The 23,367-nt window shown below is 38.5% G+C and overlaps 2 protein-coding genes across 4 annotated transcripts in view; one reads left to right on the plus strand and one right to left on the minus strand.

The window, feature by feature from the left end:
- Positions 1-11,420, plus strand: part of elp1 (elongator acetyltransferase complex subunit 1) — a 37,047-nt gene extending 25,627 nt beyond the window's left edge. For both annotated transcript variants that reach the window (XM_058649052.1, XM_058649053.1), the window contains exons 27-36: positions 7,400-7,601; positions 7,752-7,813; positions 9,048-9,110; positions 9,221-9,281; positions 9,401-9,514; positions 10,357-10,456; positions 10,539-10,666; positions 10,745-10,896; positions 11,113-11,188; positions 11,266-11,420. In XM_058649052.1, coding sequence (XP_058505035.1) covers positions 7,400-7,601; positions 7,752-7,813; positions 9,048-9,110; positions 9,221-9,281; positions 9,401-9,514; positions 10,357-10,456; positions 10,539-10,666; positions 10,745-10,896; positions 11,113-11,188; positions 11,266-11,333 — 1,026 coding nt within the window. In that variant the 3' untranslated portion in view covers positions 11,334-11,420. The remainder of the gene's footprint in view (positions 1-7,399; positions 7,602-7,751; positions 7,814-9,047; positions 9,111-9,220; positions 9,282-9,400; positions 9,515-10,356; positions 10,457-10,538; positions 10,667-10,744; positions 10,897-11,112; positions 11,189-11,265) is intronic.
- An 841-nt stretch (positions 11,421-12,261) lies between these two features.
- LOC131472167 (probable carboxypeptidase X1) lies at positions 12,262-23,358 on the minus strand. Of its 2 annotated transcripts, XM_058649067.1 has the most exons (15): positions 22,904-23,358; positions 21,316-21,471; positions 18,155-18,264; positions 17,923-18,062; positions 17,209-17,293; positions 16,795-16,954; positions 16,623-16,714; positions 15,955-16,078; positions 14,985-15,181; positions 14,729-14,908; positions 14,337-14,534; positions 14,145-14,241; positions 13,563-13,702; positions 13,371-13,473; positions 12,262-12,839 (listed from the first exon to the last, which is right to left on the minus strand). In XM_058649067.1, exons 1-15 carry the CDS (start codon positions 23,142-23,144, stop codon positions 12,532-12,534), a joined length of 2,331 nt encoding a protein of 776 aa, XP_058505050.1. In that variant the 5' UTR covers positions 23,145-23,358; the 3' UTR covers positions 12,262-12,531. The 2 variants fall into 2 exon arrangements, with proteins under 2 accessions (XP_058505050.1, XP_058505051.1); XM_058649068.1 differs by lacking the exon at positions 21,316-21,471.
- Between the last annotated feature and the right edge of the window lie 9 nt (positions 23,359-23,367).

The following is a 23,367-nucleotide window of genomic DNA, read 5'->3' on the forward strand; positions in this document are numbered from 1 at the left end:
GTATAGTATGTCGTCCAAAATCACTCAAAAACGTCATAGTATAGTATGTCGTCCAAAATGTGACAAAAACGTCATAGTATAGTATGTCGTCCAAAATGTGACAAAAACGTCATAGTATAGTATGACGTCCAAAATGTGACAAAAACGTCATAGTATAGTATGACGTCCAAAATGTGACATAAACGTCATAGTATAGTATGTCGTCCAAAATTTACCTAAAAACGTCATAGTATAGTATGACGTCCAAAATTTGACAAAAACGTCATAGTATTGTATGTCGTCCAAAATGTGACCAAAACGTCATAGTATATAGTATGTCGTCCAAAATGTGACAAAAACGTCACAGTATAGTATGACGTCCAAAATGTGACAAAAACGTCATAGTATAGTATGTCGTCCAAAATGTGACCAAAACGTCATAGTATAGTATGTCGTCCAAAATGTGACCAAAACGTCATAGTATAGTATGTCGTCCAAAATCACACAAAAACGTCATAGTATAGTATTTCGTCCAAAATGTGACCAAAACGTCATAGTATAGTATGACGTCCAAAATGTGACAAAAACGTCATAGTATAGTATGTCGTCCAAAATGTGATAAAAACGTCATAGTATAGTATGACGTCCAAAATGTGACAAAAACGTCATAGTATAGTATGTCGTCCAAAATCACCCAAAAACGTCATAGTATAGTATGTCGTCCAAAATCACCCAAAAAAGTCATAGTATAGTATGACGTCCAAAATCACCCAAAAACGTCATAGTATAGTATGTCGTCCAAAATGTGACAAAAACGTCATAGTATAGTATGACGTCCAAAATGTGACAAAAACGTCATAGTATAGTATGTCGTCCAAAATCACTCAAAAACGTCATAGTATAGTATGTCGTCCAAAATGTGACAAAAACGTCATAGTATAGTATGTCGTCCAAAATGTGACAAAAACGTCATAGTATAGTATGTCGTCCAAAATGTGACAAAAACGTCATAGTATAGTATGTCGTCCAAAATGTGACCAAAACGTCATAGTATATAGTATGTCGTCCAAAATGTGACAAAAACGTCACAGTATAGTATGACGTCCAAAATGTGACAAAAACGTCATAGTATAGTATGTCGTCCAAAATGTGACAAAAACGTCATAGTATAGTATGTCGTCCAAAATGTGACCAAAACGTCATAGTATAGTATGTCGTCCAAAATGTGACCAAAACGTCATAGTATAGTATGTCGTCCAAAATGTGACAAAAACGTCATAGTATATAGTATGTCGTCCAAAATATGACAAAAACGTCATAGTATAGTTTGACGTTCTAAATGTGACAAAAACGTCATAGTATAGTATGATGTCCAAAATGTGACAAAAACGTCATAGTATAGTATGTCGTCCAAAATGTGATAAAAACGTCATAGTATAGTATGACGTCCAAAATGTGACAAAAACGTCATAGTATAGTATGTCGTCCAAAATCACCCAAAAACGTCATAGTATAGTATGTCGTCCAAAATGTGACAAAAACGTCATAGTATAGTATGACGTCCAAAATGTGACAAAAACATCATAGTATAGTATGTCTTCCAAAATGTGACAAAAACGTCATAGTATAGTATGACGTCCAAAATGTGACAAAAACGTCATAGTATAGTATGTCTTCCAAAATGTGACAAAAACGTCATAGTATAGTATGACGTCCAAAATCACCCAAAAAAGACGTGGTTTAGTATGTCGTCCAAAATGTGACAAAAACATCATACTATAGTATGTCGTCCAAAATCACCCAAAAACGTCATAGTATAGTATGTCGTCCAAAATGTGACAAAAACGTCATAGTATAGTATGTCGTCCAAAATCACTCAAAAACGTCATAGTATAGTATGTCGTCCAAAATGTGACAAAAACGTCATAGTATAGTATGTCGTCCAAAATGTGACAAAAACGTCATAGTATAGTATGTCGTCCAAAATGTGACATAAACGTCATAGTATAGTATGTCGTCCAAAATGTGACAAAAACGTCATAGTATAGTATGACGTCCAAAATGTGACAAAAACGTCATAGTATAGTATGTCGTCCAAAATGTGACCAAAACGTCATAGTATATAGTATGTCGTCCAAAATGTGACAAAAACGTCACAGTATAGTATGACGTCCAAAATGTGACAAAAACGTCATAGTATAGTATGTCGTCCAAAATGTGACCAAAACGTCATAGTATAGTATGTCGTCCAAAATGTGACCAAAACGTCATAGTATAGTATGTCGTCCAAAATGTGACAAAAACGTCATAGTATATAGTATGTCGTCCAAAATATGACAAAAACGTCATAGTATAGTTTGACGTTCTAAATGTGACAAAAACGTCATAGTATAGTATGTCGTCCAAAATGTGATAAAAACGTCATAGTATAGTATGACGTCCAAAATGTGACAAAAACGTCATAGTATAGTATGTCGTCCAAAATCACCCAAAAACGTCATAGTATAGTATGTCGTCCAAAATGTGACAAAAACGTCATAGTATAGTATGACGTCCAAAATGTGACAAAAACATCATAGTATAGTATGTCTTCCAAAATGTGACAAAAACGTCATAGTATAGTATGACGTCCAAAATGTGACAAAAACGTCATAGTATAGTATGTCTTCCAAAATGTGACAAAAACGTCATAGCATAGTACGTCGTCCAAAATGTGATAAAAACGTCATAGTATAGTATGACGTCCAAAATCACCCAAAAACGTCATAGTATAGTATGTCGTCCAAAATCACCCAAAAAAGTCATAGTATAGTATGATGTCCAAAATGTGACCAAAACGTCATAGTATAGTATGTCGTCCAAAATGTGACCAAAACGTCATAGTATAGTATGTCGTCCAAAATGTGACAAAAACGTCATAGTATATAGTATGTCGTCCAAAATATGACAAAAACGTCATAGTATAGTATGTCTTCCAAAATGTGACAAAAACGTCATAGTATAGTATGACGTCCAAAATGTGACAAAAACGTCATAGTATAGTATGTCTTCCAAAATGTGACAAAAACGTCATAGTATAGTATGACGTCCAAAATCACCCAAAAAAGACGTGGTTTAGTATGTCGTCCAAAATGTGACAAAAACATCATACTATAGTATGTCGTCCAAAATCACCCAAAAACGTCATAGTATAGTATGACGTCCAAAATCACCCAAAAACGTCATAGTATAGTATGTCGTCCAAAATGTGACAAAAACGTCATAGTATAGTATGTCGTCCAAAATGTGACAAAAACGTCATAGTATAGTACGTCGTCCAAAATGTGATAAAAACGTCATAGTAAAGTATGACGTCCAAAATCACCCAAAAACGTCATAGTATAGTATGTCGTCCAAAATCACCCAAAAACGTCATAGTATAGTATGTCTTCCAAAATGTGACCAAAACGTCATAGTATAGTATGTCGTCCAAAATGTGACAAAAACGTCATAGTATAGTATGACGTCCAAAATGTGACAAAAACGTCATAGTATAGTATGACGTCCAAAATGTGACAAAAACGTCATAGTATAGTATGTCGTCCAAAATCACCGAAAAACGTCATAGTATAGTATGTCGTCCAAAATCACCCAAAAAAGTCATAGTATAGTATGACGTCCAAAATCACCCAAAAACGTCATAGTATAGTATGTCGTCCAAAATGTGACAAAAACGTCATAGTATAGTATGACGTCCAAAATGTGACAAAAACGTCATAGTATAGTATGTCGTCCAAAATCACTCAAAAACGTCATAGTATAGTATGTCGTCCAAAATGTGACAAAAACGTCATAGTATAGTATGTCGTCCAAAATGTGACAAAAACGTCATAGTATAGTATGACGTCCAAAATGTGACAAAAACGTCATAGTATAGTATGACGTCCAAAATGTGACATAAACGTCATTGTATAGTATGTCGTCCAAAATTTACCTAAAAACGTCATAGTATAGTATGACGTCCAAAATTTGACAAAAACGTCATAGTATTGTATGTCGTCCAAAATGTGACCAAAACGTCATAGTATATAGTATGTCGTCCAAAATGTGACAAAAACGTCACAGTATAGTATGACGTCCAAAATGTGACAAAAACGTCATAGTATAGTATGTCGTCCAAAATGTGACCAAAACGTCATAGTATAGTATGTCGTCCAAAATGTGACCAAAACGTCATAGTATAGTATGTCGTCCAAAATCACACAAAAACGTCATAGTATAGTATTTCGTCCAAAATGTGACCAAAACGTCATAGTATAGTATGACGTCCAAAATGTGACAAAAACGTCATAGTATAGTATGTCGTCCAAAATGTGATAAAAACGTCATAGTATAGTATGACGTCCAAAATGTGACAAAAACGTCATAGTATAGTATGTCGTCCAAAATCACCCAAAAACGTCATAGTATAGTATGTCGTCCAAAATCACCCAAAAAAGTCATAGTATAGTATGACGTCCAAAATCACCCAAAAACGTCATAGTATAGTATGTCGTCCAAAATGTGACAAAAACGTCATAGTATAGTATGACGTCCAAAATGTGACAAAAACGTCATAGTATAGTATGTCGTCCAAAATCACTCAAAAACGTCATAGTATAGTATGTCGTCCAAAATGTGACAAAAACGTCATAGTATAGTATGTCGTCCAAAATGTGACAAAAACGTCATAGTATAGTATGTCGTCCAAAATGTGACAAAAACGTCATAGTATAGTATGTCGTCCAAAATGTGACCAAAACGTCATAGTATATAGTATGTCGTCCAAAATGTGACAAAAACGTCACAGTATAGTATGACGTCCAAAATGTGACAAAAACGTCATAGTATAGTATGTCGTCCAAAATGTGACAAAAACGTCATAGTATAGTATGTCGTCCAAAATGTGACCAAAACGTCATAGTATAGTATGTCGTCCAAAATGTGACCAAAACGTCATAGTATAGTATGTCGTCCAAAATGTGACAAAAACGTCATAGTATATAGTATGTCGTCCAAAATATGACAAAAACGTCATAGTATAGTTTGACGTTCTAAATGTGACAAAAACGTCATAGTATAGTATGATGTCCAAAATGTGACAAAAACGTCATAGTATAGTATGTCGTCCAAAATGTGATAAAAACGTCATAGTATAGTATGACGTCCAAAATGTGACAAAAACGTCATAGTATAGTATGTCGTCCAAAATCACCCAAAAACGTCATAGTATAGTATGTCGTCCAAAATGTGACAAAAACGTCATAGTATAGTATGACGTCCAAAATGTGACAAAAACATCATAGTATAGTATGTCTTCCAAAATGTGACAAAAACGTCATAGTATAGTATGACGTCCAAAATGTGACAAAAACGTCATAGTATAGTATGTCTTCCAAAATGTGACAAAAACGTCATAGTATAGTATGACGTCCAAAATCACCCAAAAAAGACGTGGTTTAGTATGTCGTCCAAAATGTGACAAAAACATCATACTATAGTATGTCGTCCAAAATCACCCAAAAACGTCATAGTATAGTATGTCGTCCAAAATGTGACAAAAACGTCATAGTATAGTATGTCGTCCAAAATCACTCAAAAACGTCATAGTATAGTATGTCGTCCAAAATGTGACAAAAACGTCATAGTATAGTATGTCGTCCAAAATGTGACAAAAACGTCATAGTATAGTATGTCGTCCAAAATGTGACATAAACGTCATAGTATAGTATGTCGTCCAAAATGTGACAAAAACGTCATAGTATAGTATGACGTCCAAAATGTGACAAAAACGTCATAGTATAGTATGTCGTCCAAAATGTGACCAAAACGTCATAGTATATAGTATGTCGTCCAAAATGTGACAAAAACGTCACAGTATAGTATGACGTCCAAAATGTGACAAAAACGTCATAGTATAGTATGTCGTCCAAAATGTGACCAAAACGTCATAGTATAGTATGTCGTCCAAAATGTGACCAAAACGTCATAGTATAGTATGTCGTCCAAAATGTGACAAAAACGTCATAGTATATAGTATGTCGTCCAAAATATGACAAAAACGTCATAGTATAGTTTGACGTTCTAAATGTGACAAAAACGTCATAGTATAGTATGTCGTCCAAAATGTGATAAAAACGTCATAGTATAGTATGACGTCCAAAATGTGACAAAAACGTCATAGTATAGTATGTCGTCCAAAATCACCCAAAAACGTCATAGTATAGTATGTCGTCCAAAATGTGACAAAAACGTCATAGTATAGTATGACGTCCAAAATGTGACAAAAACATCATAGTATAGTATGTCTTCCAAAATGTGACAAAAACGTCATAGTATAGTATGACGTCCAAAATGTGACAAAAACGTCATAGTATAGTATGTCTTCCAAAATGTGACAAAAACGTCATAGCATAGTACGTCGTCCAAAATGTGATAAAAACGTCATAGTATAGTATGACGTCCAAAATCACCCAAAAACGTCATAGTATAGTATGTCGTCCAAAATCACCCAAAAACGTCATAGTATAGTATGTCTTCCAAAATGTGACCAAAACGTCATAGTATAGTATGTCGTCCAAAATGTGACAAAAACGTCATAGTATAGTATGTCGTCCAAAATGTGACAAAAACGTCATAGTATAGTATGACGTCCAAAATGTGACAAAAACGTCATAGTATAGTATGTCTTCCAAAATGTGACAAAAACGTCATAGTATAGTATGTCGTCCAAAATGTGATAAAAACGTCATAGTATAGTATGACGTCCAAAATGTGACAAAAACGTCATAGTATAGTATGTCGTCCAAAATCACCCAAAAACGTCATAGTATAGTATGTCGTCCAAAATGTGACAAAAACGTCATAGTATAGTATGACGTCCAAAATGTGACAAAAACATCATAGTATAGTATGTCTTCCAAAATGTGACAAAAACGTCATAGTATAGTATGACGTCCAAAATGTGACAAAAACGTCATAGTATAGTATGTCTTCCAAAATGTGACAAAAACGTCATAGCATAGTACGTCGTCCAAAATGTGATAAAAACGTCATAGTATAGTATGACGTCCAAAATCACCCAAAAACGTCATAGTATAGTATGTCGTCCAAAATCACCCAAAAACGTCATAGTATAGTATGTCTTCCAAAATGTGACCAAAACGTCATAGTATAGTATGTCGTCCAAAATGTGACAAAAACGTCATAGTATAGTATGACGTCCAAAATGTGACATAAACGTCATAGTATAGTATGTCGTCCAAAATTTACCTAAAAACGTGATAGTATAGTATGACGTCCAAAATGTGACAAAAACGTCATAGTATAGTATGATGTCCAAAATCACTAAAAAACGTCATAGTATAGTATGTCGTTTATACCGTTGAACTTTGACCTCCAGGCTCTGAGCTGTGTCTACGCTGAACACCTGGTGGAGCAGCAGCAGGCGGAGCAGGCCGGCCTGTTGCTATGGCGATGTGGAGAGACGGTCGGTGCCCTGCAGGCGTTCGCCAGCAGCTCCAGCTGGAGAAACGCCATCTGTGTGGCTCAGCACATCCCTCTACCACCTGACCAGCTCGCTCTGCTGGCCAGAGACCTGGCAGGTAACCATGGCAACACGGAGACGGACAGATACTACCCTGTGCAGAGCAGTTGTTTCCTTGGAATATCTTCAAAAGAATAATAGTTTTACGTAATGTCCTTTTTGTAAACTCAGGTGTTTAAATGTAAACCATGAGCTTTTTCTGTTGTAGAGAAACTGACGGAACAGAGAAGATTCTCTGAAGCTGCTCTGCTGCTGGACCAGTACGCTAAAGTAAGTAACAAGCAGATTATTACACCTTTAATCAGATTAACCGTCAATCTGAAGTCTTTTAGTTATTTAAGTTCGCTTTTCTTACTATTATAACACTAAATAGAGACACGACATTTCACAAAAGAAATGACTTTGCTAAGAAAGAAAAAAATGACTTAGTAAAGTAAGAAAGAAATAACTTTGTTAAAAAAGAAAAAATGACTTTGTAAAGTAAGAACGAAATAACTTTGTTAAGAAAGAAAGAAAAAAAAAATTACTTTTTTAAGAAAGACAGAAAAAAATGACAGTAAAGGAATAAATAAATAACTTTGCTAAGAAAGAAAAAAATGACTTAGTAAAGTAAGAAAGAAATAACTTTGTTAAGAAAGAAAGAAAAAAAATGACAGTAAAGAAATAAATAACTTTAAGAAAGAAAGAAAAAATAAATAACTTTTTTAAGAAAGACAGAAAAAAATGACAGTAAAGGAATAAATAAATAACTTTGTTAAGAAAGAAAAAAAGACTTAGTAAAGGAATAAATAACTAAGAAAGAAAGAAAAAAAAGACTTAGTAAAGGAATAAATAACTAAGAAAGAAAGAAAAAAAAGACTTAGTAAAGGAATAATAACTTTGTTAAGAAAGACAAAAATGACTTAGTAAAGTAAGACAGAAATTACTTTAAGAAAGAAAGAAAAAAAATACTTGGTAAAGTAAGAAAGAAATGACTGTTAAGAAAGAAAAAATGACTCAGTTAAGAAATAAATAACTTTGTTAAGAAAGAAAGAAAATGACTTAGTAAAGGAATCAATAAATAAATAACTTGTTAAGAAAGAAAAAAAACGTAGTAAAGGAATAAATTAATAAATAACTAAGAAAGAAAGAAAACAATGATTTAGTAAAGTAAGAAAGAAATAACTTTGTTAAGAAAGAAAGAAAAAAAATGACAGTAAATAAATAAATAACTTTGTTAAGAAAGAAAGAAAAAATGACTTAGTAAAGGAAAAAATAAATAAATAACTTTGTTAAGAAAGAAAAAAATGACTTAGTAAAGGAATAAATAACTTAAGGAAGAAAAAAAAGACTTAGTAAAAAATGACTTTGCTTATAAAAAAAACAACTTAAAGAAGAAAGATTAGCAGTAAAATGAAAGATAAATGAACTCAGAAAGAAAGAAATGTGCTCAGGAAGAAAAAAGAGATTTCTTGACATCAAACCTCAGAGTGTGTGTGTGTGTGTGTTTGTTTGTCTCCTTCAGGACTGTGAGGAAGCCATCTTGGCTCTGATCACAGGTGCAGTCTGGGAGGAGGCGTTAAGACTGGTCAGTGAGAGAAATGATGGTGTTTTAAACTTCAGTTCTTTCATTGTTTTATTATTATTATTATCATTATTAGTATAATAAAAGTTTCTGTGTGTGTGTGTGTGTTACAGATTTACATGCACAACAGACGAGACATCACAGAAACAAACCTGAAACCTGCTCTGCTCGATGGTAACTACACTTCTGATTGTTGTTATGATAACGTTTCCTGTCTTGTGTTGTTGTTGTTGATGTTGTTGTTGTTGTTGTTGTTGTTGTTGTTGTTGATGATGTTGTGTTTCTTCCGTCAGGTGTGAACACACAGACTGTTTTCCTGGAGGCTCAGGTCACGACGTTCACGCGACACAGAAGCAGACTCTGTGTGGTCAGAGAGAACAAGGAGAAGGCCAGACTGGACCTGCTGGGTGAGATTAAATCCTAATCTGAACCATCATTTAACAACTTCATTACGAGAGGTTTAATCTATTATACATTACAGATTACACAAGTGATTTTTATACGTCTGTGTCCAGGAAATCGAATTCTAATTTGGTCCAAACGTTTAAAACATGTCCGACACATGGATTAAATTATGACGGAAATGTGCGCTGAGATTATGAATAAATTAAATTTTTAGACCTACAGTCACTAAATTCTAATCAGTTAATCCATCAAATTCATTTAAAGCCACTTCAAAACAAAACATCTTTTAAATGAAATATCCGAGGGAAACTTTAAGGGAAATCTCATGGTCCTTACTTCCTGGTTTCCTTTGCTTCATCACATTATTTTAGATTTAATCTGCACTGACTATTACAATTTTTTTTCTTACCCATTTCATGTATTATAATATTTAGTTTATAAATTATTTATATTAAAATTGCTGTATAATACTTTATATAATAAGTTATTTTATCAGATACAGGCCTTAGAAAAAAAAAACATTGGTCGCCCTCTATAGACGGATTATGAATGATATAATCTGGCATATTTACACTTATTGATCATTAATATTAATTAAATGTCTCTACTCACATAATTAAAATGACTTTGATAATTGAATCAGTGTTTTTTTTTTTTAATTATTCACATTTTATTTGAGTGTAATTTTATTATTTTAATATCTTTAACATTGATTTTGTCGTGACGTGTCCTGTTTTTTGGTGGATTTTATTATATTTTCTGGTTTCTTTTGCTCCATAAAACAAAGAAATCGTTCAAATTGATTTTGACCCTTCTGACACTGACCTGTCGTGTTCTCCGACAGACGAGGACGGTCCAGATTGTCCCGACGCCGAGCTTTACTCCGAGGCCAGCAGCGCGATGACCGGCTCCAAATACTCGCACAGCAACTCCCGCATTTCCTCGTAAGACGGAAACACGCCTCCACTGATTCTCACTGTTTTCAAACATGGCATGACCATGCGCTCTGTGTGTGTGTGTGTGCAGGAGGTCGTCAAAGAACCGGCGGAAAGCCGAGAGGAAGAAGCTGAGTCTGAAGGAAGGAAGTCCCATGGAGGACCGGGCGCTCATGTTCGCTCTGGGTGAAATCATCACCACTGTGGACAAGATGAGAGGTAACACATGAGATAATCCCGGATCTCTTACAGCTCGACCTCGAGGAGACGTTCACTCCCTTTGATGGATTTTTGCAGAGGAAGTGCACGGTCTGCTGAGAGCGCTGGTGCTGTTCCAGTTTGACAAACACGCGGAGAAGCTGCAGTCGGCCTACGACCGAGCCCTGCAGATGATGGAGGGGGCGGTGCCAGAGGTTTGGCCGGAGAACGTCCAGAACAGTCAAGCTCCGGTAACTAGAAATCACTGATTTTCTCTATGGACTTTGGTGCTGGAGACCAAGTGTTTTGACGTCAGTTTCTCACTGAAAAAGTCTGTCTAATGATAACGTAAGATATTGTAGGCTTAGTTTTACGTCAATAAACTTAAACAGTCGCCTTAAAATAAATATTTTGACTGCACAATTAACAAGAATGTGGTTTTGTTTGTGTAATCTCATTTTCTTTAGCTCACTGGGCCAAACTCGACCGCAAACAGCATCATGGCGTCTTACCAGCAGCAGCAGAGACCTGCAGCTACACAAGGTCAGCAGCATTTAAAACACTATCCATCGCATTATCTTGACTTTTTCCAGTTTTTTTAATTTCTTTTTGCTTCGTAGATTTGGAGGTGTTGGCGCCGCCAAAGATGAGAAACGGCATCAAGTGGAAGCTCGCTATTCTGACTTAAATTTCATTTTTTTTTTAAACATGTATTTTTAAGTGTAACAGTCAAGTGTTAAATATGTAATAAATAAAGATTCAGTTACCAAACATATCCATGCAGTACAAACGCGTATTACATCCCAAATTCCAGCACCATTCTCTAAACTTTCTGTCAAAAAGTATGAGGAACTTCAAGTTCCAGGACAAGGCCAACGACACTGGTCTGCAGGGACCTTTGGAAAAAAATAAAAAAAAAATAAAAAAGGGCTCCTGGTACTTATAGACCGGAAGCTCCAATTAACGCTGCGTTTGTGTGTGTGTATCTGCGGCATTACCTCGTTTATGAAACCCTAAAGCTTCAGAACAAACAGTTCAGCCACTGCTGAGAAAATAGTGTTGTATTGTTTTCCTGGGCTCTGCGAAGCGGATCGGCACTTCTGTAGTTTGATGTCGTCATCAAAAATCCTCACCACTCCTCTCACCACCGTAGCGCCTCCTGGTGCGGGCACTAGTCCGGGCACATCCGGTTGCGTACATTCAACCGCAGAAGAAGAAGAACTACTCTCGTTGTAGCTGCTGAGATGCAGAGCATCCACCGTGCCAGAGGGGGAGCTGTGTATGTGTGTATCTATTACGTCACTTCCAGGTACCTGGCCAATCACAGTACAGTAGGAAAGCTCTCGTTGGCTGGCCAATCACAACACAGTCCTGGTTGGGGGTGTGGTTTTGGTCTGAAACAGCGCGGCTGACGAGAGCGTCAGTGAGGAGATATTTTGATCTTCTCGTTTGCAGCGATTAGGAGGTTTTTAACCGTGAAAACAAGTTAATATATGTAAGTAGACCTCCATAACTAACATTTATGTGTGATACAAGCATTCTATGTCGCCTTTAAAGTTCAGGGTTTGGGGTTTAGAGCCGGTGGAAAGTTCCTGTGCTGAAAATATACGTTCGGATTTAAAGACATAATGCTTTTATTTTGAAAGAGTTCTGTGCAAACATTACAAAATTCCATCAGTGTAGGTTCCTGTTAAAGAAAAAGGAAGTGTTTTTGTGCTCAAGTCCAAGTGAAATCGCAAATCCTGAGGCTAACTGCGAACGTTCTGCTGCTCCACAGCAGGAGATGAAAGTGTATTTGATAAATAACATGAACCCAGTGACGACTGATTGTCTCCAAACCTCTAGTGAACTGAACAAGTCCTGCTTTGTTCTCGTTAGCATCATCGTCAAACCCTCTTAGCTCGTTTAGCGGCGGCAGCGGCTCGTCTCTGGTTTATGGCCTTGGTAGTGACGCGGAGTTTACGCAGTCGTTGTTGGCGCAGCCGGAACTGCAGGTCCTTGGCGAGTTTCCCTCTCTTCGCTAAGACCTCCTTCACCTTCGGCGCGGGCACCTTAGTGAGGTTGAAGTCGCAGATTGTGGGGTAGAGGTCGTACATGACTTGGCAGGTGCGGGAGGACGGGAAGTAGCCCTCTGCGGTGACCGTCACTCTGTACTCACCGGGATTCAGCAGCCGCCAGTAGTCGCCGTCGGCAACTGCGAGATAAAGAGAAGGGAATGTGGAGTTACTGGTCGATCATCCAATTTTTGAGAAGACCTCGTTAAAACAACAGTTCCTTCAGGGCATTTCATCAAATTTGGTACAAACGTCCACTGGAACCCTTGAAATTCAAGGATCCCCTTCAGGAAATCCTTTCAAATTTGGGGCAAACTTTCATTTGCTGATTAGAATTTGATGGTGGAAGGTCAATGGTCAACTGAGGCCACTGTGACAATACATTACCCAATGAGCCGTCAAAGTTTGGATTCACAAAAGGACCTGAACAATTAATCATTTTATAGTCGCTGTCGGCGACCGTGAGCTAAACAGACGGGAATGCGGAGTTACGGGTCGATAATCCAATTTTTGAGAAGAAGACCTCTTGAAAACAACAGTTCCTTCAGGGCGTTTCATCAAATTTGGTACGAACGTCGACTGGAACCCACAGATGAACAGATTAGCACTTGGCTAAAAGTTAAAGTTGCATGTTTGTGAAGGTGAAATTCAAGGATCAGATAAAACTGTACCTGATCGTATGTGATGATCGATGTCCTCCACTTTTATCACGGCGTCTGCTACACCTGCTCCTGTGTCTCTGTCGCGAACCACGCCTTTAATTCCTCTGTGAACCTGGAAGAAAATAAGCTTTAAGTCAACACAGTGTAAATTACAGCAAACAGGACAATTTTACATTGGATTTTTGTCATTTGACTCTTCACCTGCTCCATGTAAACCAGCAGAGACTCTCTGTTGTTCTCCCACTCGGTGGGAAGTTCGCTGGCGTGAGGGAATTTGTCGCACGACAACTCCACCGTCACCTCGAAACAGTTGGTGTGGAGGTAGCTGAAGTCGTTCATACCTGCGAAACCGTACAATCACATCGTTTTAAAAGTCTCAGTGTTGTCCAAAGACTGGGTCAAGACCCACAGATGGGTCGCAATAAATTCCCCTGGTTCTTCTTATGAGCTTTAGAAGCTAAGTCGCCTTCACTCCTGTTTTAATGGAGAGTTTTGTAGCGCTTTACGTACCACGCTTGTCTCCGATGGCTACTTAGTCATTGTTGGTCCTACACTCATAAACGTCCCCCCTGGAATCTTGTCTCGACCAAAATGTCAGTCAAATCAAGACAAATCCAACAAAGATTCCAAAGTTGGTCCCTAACTGTCAAGTTCTGCGATATATCGCCCCATCTCGGGGATCCTGACACCGGGGTGGTTTCCTGCCAACATGGCGGTGTAAACAAACTGAGTCACATGGCGTCCACAGCTCTATAATCATTGGCCAGAAATAAATTCTCTTACTTCCTGGTACGTTGTGCCAGTCGGCTCCGTTGATGATGTTGTTGTATTTGAGGAAGTCATTGTTGTGGCAGGGTCTTCTGTCTGGGTTGGACATCACCTACTCACACACAGACACACACACACATACAGTAACCACGACAACAACATGGCGGTACTATAACGGGAGTGTCGTTCAGGCGGAGGAGGACAGACCTGATTGGTGCTGGCGTACACTGTCGCCAACCAGCGGAAGAAGCTCTCGTCGGCCGTTGGAGTGTGCTCACGGGGAGCCCAGTCACGCGTCATGTCGTACGGGTACGTGACCACCAGCTCTCCGCCGTGCAGGTTGGCGCCGAGGACGAACGGGATGTCCTGTATCCAGTTGATAACGGCGCGGGTCTCTGACGCCACCTAATGTTGGAGAATTTCATTATCCCAGCTCTTTTTATGAAGATCTTTCTAGGGTGTTTTTAAGTTGGTCTTTCTGACACATTAAAACCTCGTTTAGACCCTTACATCTATGTTTCCAGATAATTTTTCACTTTTCTAACAAATGAGGGTCTTTTTGAGGGTTAAGGTAAGGGTAAAGTGTGTGTGTGACTTACAAAGGCCTCCTCAGATGTGTAGTGCTCAGGGATGGGGAAGTAGTGGTTGATGAGTTTGGATGGGTCCGTCTCCAGCTCGATGGCCGTCCACATGCCAGAGTTGAGGTCGGCGAAGTTGTGGTTCATGTCGATGCCTTCGTAACTATAGCGACCGAAAGCCCAGGCGGCCAGTTCTGAACCCTAAAGGTCAGAGGAAGGAGATGAAGAAGGATGGAAGCGAGTGCAGTTAGAGGTGGAGATAATTAACGGTGGTGACCTTTTTGAAGGCCATCTCGTATCCGTCAGGGTTCATTGAGGGCAGCAGGTGGATCCGCGTCTCTTTGACCAGGCGGACGATGCGCTGGTCGCCGCGTTTGTATTCCTGACACATGAACTGCATCAGGTTGAGGAGAAGCTCGCGGCCCAGCACCTCGTTGCCATGCATCCCTGCCACGTACCGGAACTCTGGTTCTCCTGCAGGGGGCGCCAAAACAAACACAAAGTTTATTATTTTTTAAATAAACTGCACCATATGACCATGAAAACTCTCTACACTGCCGTGTGTTTTGGCGGGAAAACTCTCTCCACTCTGCGGTGTTGTGTGTTTTGAGTTGACGAGGCCAAAGACAACATTAGTGCCGCTCAGAGTGAATCTGACCTGCACATGTTTACCTTTCACACACTGCTGGACTGTGTTGGTCGGGTCTGGGACACAGTGGACGCCACTGTGGGCGTCCAGCCTGCACCTGACCTTCTGACACCTATAATCTCTGTCCGTCATTAGATGAGCAGCGTGTCAAGGACACAGTGTGAGGGAAAGTTCAGTTTCAGCTGCTATGAGGCAGAAATTTTTAGAAGTTTTTAACTGAACTGGACTAAACTGTAATTTATTCTTTGCAACCCTCATTCAACCTTAGGGTCAATTTATGCTTATATTAATCTATTTATTTATTGATAATATGTTAATACACATGGCCTAAAATATGCCAGGGTTATTTTTTTGTAATAATTAAAATTTCAACTTTTGATAGATCTATAAAACACTGTGTAAAAGAAATAGTAACACTCAGAACCTTAAGTACAAAAATGTACCCATTGAAACTTGTTATAAAAATTTGAATTGAATTAATTTTTGTTGTTATGTTTTTATTCTGATGTCCTGGCTTGAAATTAGTTATACAACATCGTACTGAATGAATGAATAATTATAAAAATAACTTCGCATCACTTTTCTTAGCTCGTCTCACCCAGTTCGTGTTTTCCGGGGTTGTCGGAGATCTCCATGGCGTAGAGTTTCAGACCCATGTGGCTTTTTCCGATGCTGTAGATGCGAGTGATGTCGGGACAAGCATCGTGCACCGACTTCATCAGCTGTGGGTTAAGAAAAATTCAGGTTTATGAAGATTAGATTTTGTCAAGGTGAATGAATTGAAAATTGTGAAAATTGACTAACTAAAAATTGACTAACTAAAACCTGGTGTTGATATTTTAACAGAACTTTTTAGGTTTCCTGACAACAGAATTTATTATTTTAAGTCAAAATACAAAATGATATACGGTAAAAATTAAAAAATAATCTTATCTTATGGATGTTGAATTTGAGTCAAATAGCATTTTCTTTCTTTGAAACTATTGATCAGGAGGTTTCCCTCTTCCTCTCATCATAGAAATCATCAGACAGGAAATATTGTATATCCAGGGCTGTTGCAGCAAAAAAAACCTGGGGCCCCTAGCTGAGTGGGGCCCCCACACATGTAAACAGCCCCTAATGAGGCACTAGCTTGTTTCCAATTTCAAAGAAATCAAAATCCTTTTACGTTGAATCTATATTGGTTTTGATGTAAGATGCCCCCTCAGGCCCCTATTGCTCCTTGAAACACCCCTGTGCATATGTGTGTGTGTGTGTGTGTCCCACCTTCTTCATCTCCTTGTAGTTGTGGTGTCTAAAGTCCAGTTTGTCTCTGGACTCTGTCGGCTCCGTCTGCCACGCGTACACATTATGAGGATCTATGAAAGGATGGAGATGGTGTGAGTCTGTTGTTGTTGTTGTTGTTGTTGTTGTTGTTGTCTTGTAGAAGCGTGTGTACCTGGCAGTGTGCAGCCCAGCACCTCTGCTCTCAGGCAGACGGAGCCGTCCGTCCCGTTCTGGTACCAGGTCTGCGGGTTGATGCGGATGTACCGGGCCACGGTGGACGTGTTGAACAGGGCGAGGACGGGCGTCTCTGCGTCCTGGTTCCCCTCGAATACCTTTGACACATGAGACACAGCACAGCTAAATCCATCTGAAGTTACATACAGAATAAACTAAGACACTAGTTTTTGACTGTGTAGTGAAGCCAAACCATAATAATGACGTTTTATTTTATTATTCATGGCTTTCAGGACTTTTAATCACAGACATTAAAAACATCCCGTAAACATAAGATATACTCGTTTATATGAGATGACTTTAAGTAAAATACAGTTTAAACAGTGATAAATAGAAGAACATATTCACTCACAGCCTCTTTGGTCCCATTCATACAGGGTTTCCAGACCACAGAGTCGTTACTGAACTGGACCTTGTAGCTGTGAACCACGTCCCAGCTGAGTGAGAGCAAAATAAGTCCTTTTATATTTATAAAACAAGACGTTTACACAATAAATATGAAATAAATACTTAAAAGATAAAAAGACAGCGGGATGCTGGGAAATAATGAAGATATGAGCAGAATATACAACTTATATTGAGTTTATGATGAAAACACAACAATTAAAAGATGTTTAAACCATGAGAGAAACATTACATCATATATAATGGACCATATAAGATGGCTGCACCCTAACTGGTGAAAAAGTGAAGTGTAATCAACTGGTGGCCAGTGGGCCAAAACTGGCCCGCCAGCATCGGTTTCTGGGCCCGACAGTTGATTTAACAATTCTGTTATCTTCACCACATTGAGTTCAGTTTGGTGCTTTTATTGTGAAAAATAAATATGAACGGATTCACAAATAGATTTCAAACTAAATGTTTGGTTTGAAAAAATAAAAAAAATAAAAAACACTGCTGTTGGGTTAGGGCAGCAGATGAGTTTTTGTTTCTGACTGAAGACGTTTTAAGGCACTTTGCCTGATGAAGATACCGTGTTTTGGCCTTTATCATGAACAGTTAAGTCTCTGAAGCCTTTCAAACGGGTAAATGTGATGCTCCAGACGCTCTGACCTTCAGTACTGACCTCCAGATGGAGTTGCGTCCCTGCAGGATGACACCGGTGAAGCGCGTCGGCCGCCGAGCGTCGACCTCCAACCACTGGTTCTTGTCTCGGTACTGAGCGCACCAGGCTCCGTCGTAGATGTCCCCGTCCTCGATCCCAGACTGAGAGACACACAAGTACGGCAGCACTGAGAGGTGAGTGTGGACACAGTGTCAACGTGGCGTCTTCTGAGAAAAGCTTCCTGTGAGGTCACCTGGATGTTGAGGCGTCCACGGTGAGGACCCAGACCTCTGCGTTTGTAGGACGACGCTTTGAGCTGATCGTCTTTGACTCGGAGCGACTCCAGTCCCAGCGGAGGACATTCTGACACAGCCGACACAGATTTAGTCACAATATCATTATTATTGCAAAACCATTAGCAAGCGAAATGGAGGCAGTTTAATTGATTTTCTATTGACGGAGGTAGATGATTAGTTGAGTATTTTGCAGTTAGAAGTTAAACAGGAAGCGACATTTTAGACTCGCCAATAGGGGGCGGGGCTTCATTGCCAGAACGTAAACACGGCGTCCACCCTCTTAGCTAACAAGTACACGAACGACAAAGAACGACATCTGCAGAATATAGTTTTCAAACCGGTGGAGGGGGCAAAACCTCTAAGCTAAGGCATCCTGTGAGTGCACTGCATTCTGGGAGTTGTTGTTCAGCCACATGAGCAAAAATAAATTTCTCGGCTAAGAAGGTGCCGACTACAAATATTATTTCACATTTCTACCACGTAGATGACCCAGTTTTCAGTAAAAATTCATTTTTCCAGCGGTGAAATATCCTTTTAAAAGGACAAACGTGTAAGTTTAAGTGGAATCTAGTGGTGAGTTTGCAGATTGCAATGTTCTATGGTGGAAACATGGCTCATGTGGTTTCGTTTTAAGAACCAGAAGAGACCATATTTGGATGAGGGGGTGGAGCCGCTGAAGAAGCAAGGGGCATAGCTTCCGACAAGTCCGACAAGTTGATGTGCGACATCTCCTGTCAATCACACCATAGCCACGCCCTAAGGCATCCTCTGTTTTGCCTATTTGACTCCAAACAGGAGCATCATTTCCAAAATGGACGCCATGCTGTACTGAAGAAAAACCTGAAGATCGTAATTAAGACCAAATGTTTACTAACGATTTAAATCATGTAAGAACGGGGTTTTTCTGGAGTCGCCCCCTCCTGGACATTCTTGAGAATACAAGTTTCAGGCACTTTGTCCTTTTGCTTCCATTTTTCAGGTGTTTCAGTTTGTGGCTCTCTCTAAAGAAAAGAAAACGATTTAACATGAATAAAAACATAATCATAAACGTATTATATCCAATTCACTTCACTACTTTTGTGTGTTTGATGAATGGAGGTTGAATTCCAGCACGTTTAGTGTGTTTTTTTCTCCCTCTCATTACAGCTAATGAGTCTGTGGCTCGTGTGTTTCTTTAACCCTGTCCGTCCAGCGTACAGTGTCCTCTGCCGCCGCAGTAACGCCTCAGACAGACTCTCATTGTCTCACTGAGAGTTCAGCTGGGTTCACGCGGCCTCTTCCTGCCAGCGGGACGCTGTGGAGAAGCGTCAGCGCTGAGCTTTAGAAGCAGCATCAATGAATGCTACATGTGTGACATTAAAAAACCGTCCCCACATCTCCTTGTTGTCCGGCTGGATCTCCAGCTTGTCTGTTGTTGGTGGGAACACGGGGCTTTCTGCCAAACCAGAGGCAGAAACACTGTGATGATGATGTCCAGAAGACAAAGACAGACAGATGACTGGACATGAAACCATGACAGTTTAGTGGTTAAACCTCTAAAATCACTGAGGTCATGAAAAACACACACAAACATCTGCTTCGTGGCTCATTTGAGGGTTTTTCTGATTAAGGAACAAAACCCTCAAACCTTCTGTTTTCTCACTGTTGACTCACTGTAAGACACAGAGTTACGATGTCTCATCAACGAGACAAAAACCAGAGGACAAGAAATGTCCAAACAAACATTTGAGGCTAAATTTAAACACAAGGGAAGAGAAAATTTGTTCAAAATTGGCTCAAAAATGTGTTGTTTTTTTTAAGAGGACGAGGGCGCCCTCTAGGGGCGATTAGTTACCTAAGTTCAGTAAAAACAGCAACTGGTTAATCAACATTAATTCAAGTTATGAGGAAGTTGAGTTTTACTTAAATGGCACTTAAAAGGTCACTACAGTGACCTTAGTTTCTTTTTGGATGTTTTTCTTTTGCCATGTCGTGATATTACAATAATTTACAATTATCTTTAACTCCTGCTGCTTTTTATTGTCTTTATTTTATTGCTTAATTTGTGCCAAGTAATATTTGTTGTGGCTTTCTCGGAATTTCAAAATAAAAGCATTTCTTTTTATAGCCACATCAAGTTCACAATAAAAATGTATCCATGAGGCAAAATGACTGTATTTATTAAAAATACATCGAGAAATAATTCATTACTTGATATTAAGTGGTGCGGCCGTGAGTTTGAGACCTTTGATCTAAGAAGTTCAAGAAGAAAAATAAAAGTTGGTACCTCCAAAACTTACGATTTCCTCAACTTTGGATGAAACTTTCCATTTTTTCTTTTCTATACTTCTCCAACTTTTCTAACATACAGCACATATGTAACTGTACATGCAAACATAAGCATGATAAATCATCACATATGTACTTTAAAGTTCATCTATGTCTACGTGTGTTTATATAATAAAAACATCATAGACTTCTAACATAAACACAAAGAAACCAGTCACTGAAACATGTTAAACAAACCCACTGTGGACAAAAACTCACTAATATATAGTCACTAATTCTTACGCACTGCATCTTTAAATTAAATTAAAGAGATTGAAACCATCTATTTTTAGCGTACAGGTTTGGATATACAGTATTAGGAATCAGACCTGGGTCAGAATTTAGTGTTAAATGAGTAAATAGTTTCACATATAAAAGCTAAATAAGTTTATTATATGTATATTAGAAACATAGACTGTATATGAAGAAATGGACAAAGTCTTGTTGTGAAGCTTCGAGATTTGGGATTTCAAGACAAAAAACAAAAACCTGAAACGAGGCTCCTATTGGAGGACACCAGCTGTCAATCAAGCTAGTGTCCACTCATGTCGTCTGTTTTCCTTTAAAATGGATGAAGAAGAAGAGCTCAAACTAGCGATTAAGACTCAGGACGTAGAAGCTGGTTTTCCCATAGACCTTCCATTCAAATTGAGTTCTTTTCGAGACCAGAAGAGTCGCCCCCTGGTGGCTATTCAGTATATTTTTGCTTACGTCCTTTTTTTAATACACAGTCTATGATTAGATATAATAATTTGCCTCTAAATCTCTGACCCTTGCTGATTTACATACTGTATATTCTTCACATACGTACGTGGGAGCGTTCCGGTGCCGCCGGCGCCTGATTGGCCGCCACGTTTTTTCACCTGCGGTTTGGTTTTCTTAACGACCTTTGACTTCTTGGCGATGACTCGGCGTTTTTTGAGGACCACTTTGGGCTTCTTTGCCACACTCCTGATGGACCTGCTCGCTACGGAGAGGCAAACTGTTCTTAGACGGTTAAACTACTTGTTTTTCCGTCTGCTACCACCAGAGGGAGCAGTGGAGAGGCACCAGCTGATGGAAACACAGCTTTCCACTTTAATATAAACAGTTGACTAAAGGCTTAAAAATAAGACGATTGACCGTTTGAATGTAAACATTTTTTTGTTTTCCTCCACTGCCGTACGTGACTTGTTATTATTGTCTCTGTTGGACTTTGTAAAAAGGAAACAACGGAAAATGATTAGCTGCGTCTTTTAATTTTCGTCAATTTGAGGGGTTTTGTCATAATTAAAAAAAGTGCTTTAAATAATGTGAACATTTTCTGGTTTTCTTTGCTCCACATAACAAAAAAACAATCATTAAAACTGAACCATTTTAATTTGTCGACAAAACAGATAATTTCTTACAACTAATGGATTATTCGAGACTAATCGTTAGAAATAAATTAATGCAAAACCATGAAATAAACACAAAAAATTAAGCTATAAAAGTTTTTACAGTCCTGAATTTGACAGATGCTTGTACTGATGTTTAAGTTAAATTCGAAGTATTTACATTAACACTGTTTTACAGTGTCAACATACAGTAAAATAATAATGTTTTCAGCAGTAAACGAGGACGAGGGTCGAACTGTTTCTCTGGATTTTCTTTCCTTCTTCTTTAAAAAAGGCATCACCAGCGAGCATCTGTTTTCCATCAGCAGAAAACAGTCACCGGGTAGAATGTGGAACATCCTCCCCCAACCACTCGGACACTGACTCCCTGACCGCAGATATGCAAAGACCAACAAAGCTCTTTTCACTCTGAACCTTTGAGGAACATTATTTACAACCAGAACCAGAACCAGAGCCACTAATGACAGTAAAGCACAAGTTAAACAAACATTTTCTCCTCAAGTTCAAGTTTTATTTGCTTTTTTGTGGTTTATTATTGTGGGAAGTTTGACATTTAACACTCAAAATTATCATTTTTATCACCACTGCTGGTCTTCTTTATAGGGAAAAAAAGAAAACACATGAAACTAATGAAAAATAAAGCGAATTTTAAGTTTTAAGTAAAATTTTCTCCTTAAATTCAACTTCTTCTTTGTTATTAAGGGAAGTTTGATATTTAACCTTAAGTTCAAGTTTTATTTGCTTTTTTTTGGGTTAAGTTTGACATGTAACAGTCAAAATTATAATTTTTATCACCTCTGTTGGTTTTCTTTATGAGGAAAAAAAGAAAACACATGAAACTAATGAAAGATAAATATTGATTCATCGTTTAACAAGTTTAATAAACATTTTATCCTTAAAATTCAAGTTTTACTTGTTTTGGTTTTCTATTTTTTAATGGGAAAACAAAGAAAATGTGCATTTGAAGCGATTGATGCTAATTTTAACATCTCATTTTTCATTTAGGTACAATAAATGACTCACCTAACTCCAGAGGACCTTCATCTTCTTCCTCTTGTTGAGGGACAGGTCTGCTGGTTGTGGACGTGCTGACGCTGGTTGTTTGTGGTGTGCTGGGATCATCTGTGGCGTTCCTCACAGTTCCTCCTGCAGAGAAAGGACTCACAGTCGTCACAAACTCGACGTCTGTGGCCGAGGCAACGAGAACAGATCCACGGAGCACAAACGGGAGCAGGAGCAGAGTGAGGTGAACGACCGCTGCCATATTAACTGTGAACACACACACACACAGAGAGAAACACCCGGGCTCTCATTCAACCTCTGTGACCTACTGTTGTCAAGACGACCGCCGTGTACAACACAGCTTCCTGTCGCTGGTTTGGAAAATAAAAGACTCAAACAGTAAACGGCTTTTTAAACATATTATAGGACATAGTACTTCAATAATTTCAGGTCAAAGGTCAAATTCAAGCACTTTCAGATACAGC

This window comes from Solea solea, chromosome 14 (genome assembly GCF_958295425.1).
Source record: "Solea solea chromosome 14, fSolSol10.1, whole genome shotgun sequence".
Lineage (NCBI taxonomy): Eukaryota > Metazoa > Chordata > Actinopteri > Pleuronectiformes > Soleidae > Solea > Solea solea.